At 41.1% G+C, this 8,244-nt stretch overlaps 1 protein-coding gene and 1 long non-coding RNA gene across 2 annotated transcripts; one reads left to right on the top strand and one right to left on the bottom strand.

Moving 5' to 3' along the window:
- Positions 1-5,158: 5,158 nt before the first annotated feature.
- LOC122661939 (glutamyl-tRNA reductase 1, chloroplastic-like) lies at positions 5,159-7,990 on the bottom strand. The gene is made up of 3 exons (XM_043857458.1): positions 7,661-7,990; positions 6,865-7,106; positions 5,159-6,393 (listed from the first exon to the last, which is right to left on the bottom strand). Exons 1-3 carry the CDS (start codon positions 7,917-7,919, stop codon positions 5,257-5,259), a joined length of 1,638 nt encoding a protein of 545 aa, XP_043713393.1. The 5' UTR covers positions 7,920-7,990; the 3' UTR covers positions 5,159-5,256.
- On the top strand, positions 6,720-6,956 carry LOC122661942. Its single transcript, XR_006332943.1, has 2 exons — positions 6,720-6,786; positions 6,819-6,956. It is a non-coding gene; the product is annotated as an uncharacterized LOC122661942 (long non-coding RNA).
- Positions 7,991-8,244: the final 254 nt, after the last annotated feature.

Genomic DNA, 8,244 nt, shown 5'->3' on the forward strand with positions numbered 1-8,244 from the left:
TCTCACGGTGCTTTGTGAGAGAGTGTAGAAAACACCACCAAGTAGATATCTTTTTCCCATATATGTTTTATGTACGATTAGGTGATGAAATACTCGAGATTAACCTGGCCTGATACAAACAGGGTCTAAGGGGGCTAGCTTTTGGATGGGCTTCGCTCTACTTGACCCACTCCAAACCTAATTGGTAAATTCTGAACTAACCCATCTCCATTTGAGGGGGGGGTGGCACGAAGAGGTTTATGATTCACACAGTCAGAATTGGGAATCCCTTGTATGGTTCACCTTGTATTGAAGCATTCCTGTTTTTTAAGTGTCCCACGGCCTCTGCATGTCCAATTTCACTATCCATATCAATCTCATTGAGAACATCCCTATCCGATTTTTTAAGAATGAAGTGTTGGCCAAACAACGGTCCAGGGATCAAACCATGGTTCCTTAGAGAGACCAAGATATTTATCTTTAGGGTTTTGCACGCCTTGGGTTAGCCCATGGTGTCCCATGGGTGCCCCATTTTAATTTTAGGGTTTCCCATGGTCGCCCATGAGAACCCTGGTGCATCCCTATTAGGGTTTCTCCTTCTCTATTGCATTCCATAAAATTAATTATCACAATAGGGACGGAGAAATTCGTCTCTAGTCCATCACATGGCAAGAGGGATCCATCCCATACTCGAATGCGCAGAAAATTAATCGATTCGAGTTTCTTTCGCATCCCATAAATATTAATAATCAATGAACGAAGGAATTAATAAAGAATCGCTTACCTGGTGAGCCTCAAGTGTTGCTCCCCCAATAGGCAGTGGTTCTTCTTCCAGTGAGCGCTCCAAGCAAACAGATCTGAACCTCCAATGGTGCTACCAAGGTTCTACACGCCAATCCCAGATGCCCTCAAACTCCTCAGCACAGATCTAGGGTTTCACAAACCCTAACTCTCAAACACAGGTGAGAGAAGCAAGAAGAAGAAGAGAGATCCCAAGAGGGAGAGAGAGAAACAAAAAACGTAGGAGAGAGAATGTCTGCTCCAAAAACATGGAGAGCTGCTCTCTTCTGCGTTTTATGGTCCCCTATTTATAATAATAGGATTTAATTAAATCCTATATAGATTTAATAGAGCCCTAGTGAGAGTCTGACTCTCTCTCTCTCAATCTGGCAGTTCTGTTTAAACTCAAAGTGCTACACAAGTGAAGAAGTAAAATCTAATAGGGAAAGTATTAATTAGATTCTTTATTTAATTATTAATGGATAATTACAATTAGCACCAAATTCATTAATTAAATAAAGAGCCAATTAAATTAGCAAATTCCAAATAACTTCATATATGATAACAATTTATCATATATAACCCCCCACTAATCAACACCATCATTATGGAATCTAGGGCATGTACACATGTACTACCAAACCCCAATCCATGGTATATGTCCGTATAAGAGCGTCTGTGAATCCAATCGGGTCCCGCAAAACTCGATAAAACACTTTATTTGAAATAACTATAAATAATGTATCATTTTATGTAAAATAAATTTTGCAAAACCATTTCCAAAACGGTACTGGATCCAGATTCTGATTCGACCATGCACAGACAGTCTCTATCTTGGTGTTCCCCAATCGGGCAGTGGTGACCGTGTTGGATAACTCCTTCACTCACAAAGTGTTCATGCATTCCCAGAACACCGATTTTGACTCGCTTGAGTCTCAGTCATTGATGAACCAAAGAATGCGATCACACTTTGCAGTGATGTGGTTCCCTCAGTGCAGTGGTGTCGGTGACACATGTCTATCCCTTCCTACATCCGACAGAATACATGAGGGAATCGACAAAGTAGATTCTTCGCCAATGCACACATCAAACATGTGAGCACTCGCATTCGTACCCTGACATCACATGTCTAGGCATACCCAATGTGACGACAATATGATAAGGGTGCCCAGCCCAAACCCTAGTCGTGGCTACCATTTTAAGTATAACATACGGACACATAATGCTCAAAAAGTTTATATCGCATGTGACAATATTAAACTAAAATGTATAAATGTTCAATACAAAGATGAACCGGATTGAATCGAACTGAACCGGGTTTGATGGACACACTTGTCCAACATGAAGGTCAGCTAATTTATGAATTTCAAGCAGCATACGGCCACAAATGATTTGATATCTGTGATTGTCCTACCTAATCAGCTTTATTTGAGGAAAAAGATAATGTGTGTCGGCGACCTCAGGTACGATGACGGAAATCTTCTCAGCAACAGGTTAAAGAATTATATGAAGCAGGGGACCCAACTGTTGGCCCTTTAAATGAAGAAGCCTGGTACAAGTTTTATGTCAGTTATGGTGATTCCTCCAATAAAAAGAGAACACCCCCTTCGACAGGCATTCCCTTGCTCAGGCTTGAATACTGCATCTTCATCTTCCCGGTTGAAAAACTTTGTCCCTCCTGCTGATTATGAAGATAGCGGATAGCCAATAGATTAAACATGTTTGGAAAGTAAAGCCTTCTGCCATTGTCCGCCATGATGGTACTCGTCTAGATATCAATGCAGGGATGCAGCCCTAATTTGGTAGAATGAAACTGCTCTCATCCAAAATCAATATTTAGAAAGAAATGTGCAGAATCAGGAGAAAATGAAATTCTCTTTGCGAAATCAAAACTCTAACATCATTGATTTTAAAGGAATAATCCATGCTCTTCATCAAGAATTGCTTCAGATTGCCTCAACAATCCAAGATTATCAGTTGGCTTACACACTCATTGGAGAAAAAGAAACTGAAAAGAAACATTTTGAAACTCAACTCTGCAGTCTTAAAAAATCCCAGAGATTTTTTCTTTTTTTTAATAAGAAAAAAAAGAAAAAATTCCCAGAGAACACTGCCCCATTCTCGCCCCTATGAAAATTATCTTGATCCCTATACCCTCGACCTACTTTCCCATTCTTGCCTCCATCTTCTCCAAGCCCTCGACGTACTTTCGCCATTTATATGCTGAAAGAAGTCCGAGACAACAACAAAATTTACTCACCCAACCTCAGCCCCGCCACCCTCGCCCTCGACCCCAAAACCGTCTTTTCACACCTCCCCCCCCCAACCTACCTCTCGCTCCTTCTCCACCTCCCTTACAACCACCATCACAATCCTCACAAGTCACAACCCCTCCACTTTTTCCCCTTCTCCCCTACCATCTATACCATTGAAAACCTCAATATTCTTTCTTCTTTCCTTCAAACCCTTACCCTCTCTACACCACCTCCATTGGCAATCCTCTTTGGCACAGAAGACTGATGTTTGTTCCGATGACCTGCACTTTGGTCTTCCTGACCAATTAATGGCATATCCTCCCAGTACCTCTGCCACTCATGGGTGAAGCCACTTCTAGAGTTCCTCCTCCATAGTTAGGGCCCCAACCCCCATTTTACCAACCAAATCAGAATCAGAACCCTAAGCATTATTTCACCTTTGATAACCTTCCGATATTCGAGTAGCCTAAAAGACTCTCTGAGTTTCTAGCATGACTCACAACAGAACAAATGATTGAAGGATCTTCAATCAAAACTGTCATTATTAAGTTTTGTACCTCACTAAAGAACAGTCCGAGATTGGTTCATGTCTCTTGGTGAATACCGACAACTTCAGGTTTCTAAACTGATCACCTTTGAGGAATTCATTGAACAGCTTATATTGAATTTTTTGGGTCCTCAGACATCTTTGCAAGATAAAGCCCATGAAGAATATGGAGAACTTGGGCAGAAGCTGAAGCAAATCAGTCTGAGGAAGCTGTCGAGGCACGTAAGTGCAACTTGGCACTTGATCTGAATCAACCTTGATAAAAGTGCATCAGCCTATATATTGAAAGTGCTTGATGTTTGTTGCTCCCCCACCAGACTGAACTTTTTTTCATACATTTCTTAAGTATTAGATTGACATTTGTTGCAGTCAGATAACCAATTGGATCGAGGTGGGGGTTATAAGAGTGAGGAGAGAGTGATGGAACTGGAACCCAAGTCTTTACTACAAGTCGAAGGCCTTACCAACTCAGCCAGAAAGCATTTTCACCCATCTTAAAGGGCCCTTATTGTGTAATGGATATTGATGAGACTATCTACAATACACTGCGTTTTCATGTAAAAGCCTTTAAATACACCTATAGAGGTGCCATTCAGACAGTCTGATTTTTAATTATACATTTTTTTTAGAATCATTGGTACTTGGGTACATAAACATTTGCTCATCTTGTTGAAAGATAACAAGGGTTGGTGTGAAACCATTTTTTTTGGACAAGGGTGGATGAACTTGATATTAAACCCCAGAATTCATCTCACCAATCAATTTCAGTTCAAACATAGTAGAGGAAGTGATTTTAACAAGATAGTTACAAATATGCCATTGGATTCCACAACAGGAACTGGCATTCTCATAACTTGTGAAAATTTAAATTCTATTTTAATCATTTCCCTTGCCTTGTTTCAACTTTCAAGCTGAAATTTGCACTTTATGATGGGTGCAGGGTCCTTGCCTTGTGATTCTCATATTCTCTTGCCATTAATATGAGTTGACGGAGATTACAAGATTTTTCCCATATCTATCTTCATCTATCCTTATCTACAATGCCATATCCATCTGATACATCATGAAAGATTCAAATCAATTCAGTCTAGTACATTTCTCTAAAGCTCCAGCTGGTTGGATGTAAAATGTTGTTGAGTTAAATAAAGATCAATAAAATTTTAGATAGTACTTGATTGGCAAAGTATATCCTTTGCCGAAGACAGTTGCTAGTGCAGCTGGATTGGGGCAAGTGCAGTAGAGTCTAGCCCCAAGAGGTTTCAAGTTCAATACCTCCGATTCCTCGTCTAGTCAAGGATCCCCCACCACCCCCACCCAAAAACCAAAAAAAAGGATTTCCTTAAACAGAATTTCCCACAAAAATGTGAATAATCTGGTTGGAAAACTGGACAAATAAGAACATTGATTACAGTACAGTAACAAAAATACATTGATTACAAGCATCAAAGCTATTTCATACAACTAGCTGTCCGCTCCCTGCAATTTTGGAAATATAAGAATTTGATACACTTATCAAGCTCACATAAAAAAATTTCGCTTGTTTCCTAATAAGGAGAACATACAAAGTGAGTAAGTTCTCCTCTTATTCAATTTTTTAAGAAATTGGGGAGAAATAAATCAGTTAAATGAGTTACTTCTGGTTTTGTTCAACTTTCGCTCGAATCTTCTGTTCCATCCAATACGGAGATCTCGGTCTCAAGATGAGTTATTTTGGTTTTGTTCAACTTTGGCTCGGATCTTCTGTTCCAATACAGATATCTCTGTCTCAAGATTGAACATTCTGTTAAGGGCATGCATGTTCTCAAGTGTCTCAGTCAAAGTACGACTGTCACTTCCATCGCATCTCAGGTGCTGCATTGGACCATGAAGAAGCTTGTTTACTATGCCCCTGCTAAGGTCGTCGATAGCTTTCCGTGTCTTCTTTGGGACATCACCCAATTTCAACAAGCACTTCTCCAGTTCTGAAATTCTAATTGTTTCAGCACACGTTCTCAGCTTCTTTATTGTGGGAACAGTCTCCAGGGAGTCCCTCCAAGCTCCAAATTGTTTTGATTCCTCACTGATAATTGCTTGAGCTTCCATTGCTTTCCGATGTCGGTCCTCTTTGTTAGCTTCCACAACTTCCTTAAGATCATCCACATTGTAGACTCGTGCATTATTGAGACCCGAGACGCAGCTCCCCACATTCCTTGGAACAGATATATCAACAAATAGCCTCACACCCCCAATTTCTGGACTGGCAAGGGGGAATGACTCAACATGCTCTTTCAAGAACAAGGGGGTTTCTGAAGCTGTGCTCGTGAAAACTACATCAGCTTCAGCAGAGCAAGAAAGCATTTCCGAGAGGGGTTTGTAGATTATTTCAACATCCTTCAATTCCTCACGAATGGCTGTGACTCTCTCCTCAGATCTATTGACAACCACCATCTTTCTGCAACCTTTTGCAACCAAATGTTTGATCACAAGTTTTCCCATCTTTCCAGCTCCAATCACCAGCATCCGGGCAGAGGACAAGAATGATTCTGGAAGTTTCATCAAGGCAAGCTCCACAGCAGCTGAGCTCACAGAGACTGCACCAGCTGCAATGTTGGTCTCAGTTCGAACACGTTTTCCGACGGTGATAGCATGCTTGAACAGCCCACTGATGTTTCTCCCGAAGCCAACAACTCCCTGACCACCTTTAACAACTTGCTTAACCTGAGCAAGGATTTGTCCTTCTCCTAGAACAAGAGAATCAAGCCCAGCTGCTACTTCGAACAGGTGATTTGTAGCATGATCATCATATAGTAAAAAAAGGTGTTGTTGAAGCTCTGAAACAGGAATTCCACTTGTCTGTCAAGAGAAAGGTGAAATTGTTAACTACAATCACATTTCCATGTCTGTAAGAGGAAACTTAGGATACATAATCAACAGAGAAGCTCCACAATGGATTTTGAATATTGTTATCAATAAATTGAATATGATCAAGAAGTCAGGAATCAGAATCCCTCATTCAGCCACGGGAGAACTTGGCTAATAAAGAAGCCAGTTATATGACATAAACCAACTACTACAGCTTCAGATAATTATTACCACTAGAATAGGGAGGGGGAAGTGTCGATAAATACAATCACAATAAAATTGGGCAGACATGGGGTTTCATTTCGATCAGAGGAGGTTTCCCAATTCTGACCCATAGAATTGTAAACCCCAATCAACTTGAATGTGCACATAACAAAATGCTGAGTTCCCCGTGTCTCACAAAAAGGTTTTGGAAGCAGAGGAAAGAAATACAGAGTGGAAGTGGAGCACTAAGAGCATTACCTTAGCCATCCAATCTTTTACTTCTTTGATTCCACGATTCCGAGATAATGCCACCACGTATATTTCCATTCTGTTGCAGGTACTTAGAACAGCAGCCTCTTCTATGTGGTTCAAGCCACAGAGCTCTCCAATGGCCCGTGGCCATTCTGCTTCAGGAATAGCAAGTTTCTCACGCATTTCAACTGGTGCGGTGTGAACACTAAGCCCTACAACCACAATGCTGCTCTTTTCTTTTGTATACCCTGATAGAGACCAAATATAAGAATAACATTAGATCTGTCAGATACCTTGAAGACTAATGAACTTGACAGTAACCAAAAAAAAAACTGAAGGACAGTTATGCAGCTGCTTATCAGGGATTGGGCACTGCAAAAGCAAACTTTAGGGCTCAAAACACTTTCTACACTGCAGGTAACGAGGTGCTTGACAGAGGGACACATAATTCTACATAATTTTTTGCAGTTTTCTGTCTTCTACCTCTACATAATGATCAGTTATTCTGGGTTTTCAGATTCAAAGAGGAAATCCAGAGAAATTATCCGATAGAAAAGGGAAAGGGGTTGTAAAAAGATAAAGTTCCCGATTTTACTTGCACTCCACAGAGAACTGTAATACTGATAATTAAAAGTCGATGAAATTAAAGGAAAATTCTCATAATTTCCAATTGAAGGGGGGACAAAACAGAAAACCAGGAACAGAGAAGCGAATGTCGATCGATGGCATTACAAATTACCAAGTTATACCTAAATCCTACAGAAGAAGAAACAATAGGATAACAATAAGGGAATGGGCTTACTGTCGGCGGCTGACGTCTTCAGCTGCTCTAGAGCGAGAATGCTGGAAGCCCTGGAATCGGTCTTCTCGTCTTTAACAAAAACATCAGACCCACCATCACACCTAATAGAAACCCTTCTCTCAACAGTCCGTCTCCTGTTCCCGGCAGGCTTGGAAAATAGCCCGATCCGAGAGTTATAAGACCTCGAGGATGCCTTGAATATGAGGGATTCCAACTTCACACCTGCAAACGAAACTGCGACACCACTGGAAGTTGCCATGGCAGGGCAGCAGCACCGGAGCTTCAGAACCCTCGCCCAGAAACCTTTGCAGGTGATGAGAGGAGAAGGGACGCCAAAAAGGAAAAACCCGTGGGAAAGTGTGTCAATGACTCTGTGGGGGTTGTTGAACGAATCCCACAGAGACGAAGGGAGTATCGAGAAACTCAGATAGCAACGAAGGAAAGAGAGAGAGGAGGTTTGTTGATTAGGCGTGTGTGGGAACTGGTAGAGATTCGTGGTTTTACTTTCCTTTTCCGTCAAAATGGAAGAAAAAGTGTGTTTGGTAGGAAAGCATTGACCGTCTAATCTCAAAATCTGAATTTTC

This window comes from Telopea speciosissima, chromosome 5 (genome assembly GCF_018873765.1).
Source record: "Telopea speciosissima isolate NSW1024214 ecotype Mountain lineage chromosome 5, Tspe_v1, whole genome shotgun sequence".
NCBI lineage: Eukaryota > Viridiplantae > Streptophyta > Magnoliopsida > Proteales > Proteaceae > Telopea > Telopea speciosissima.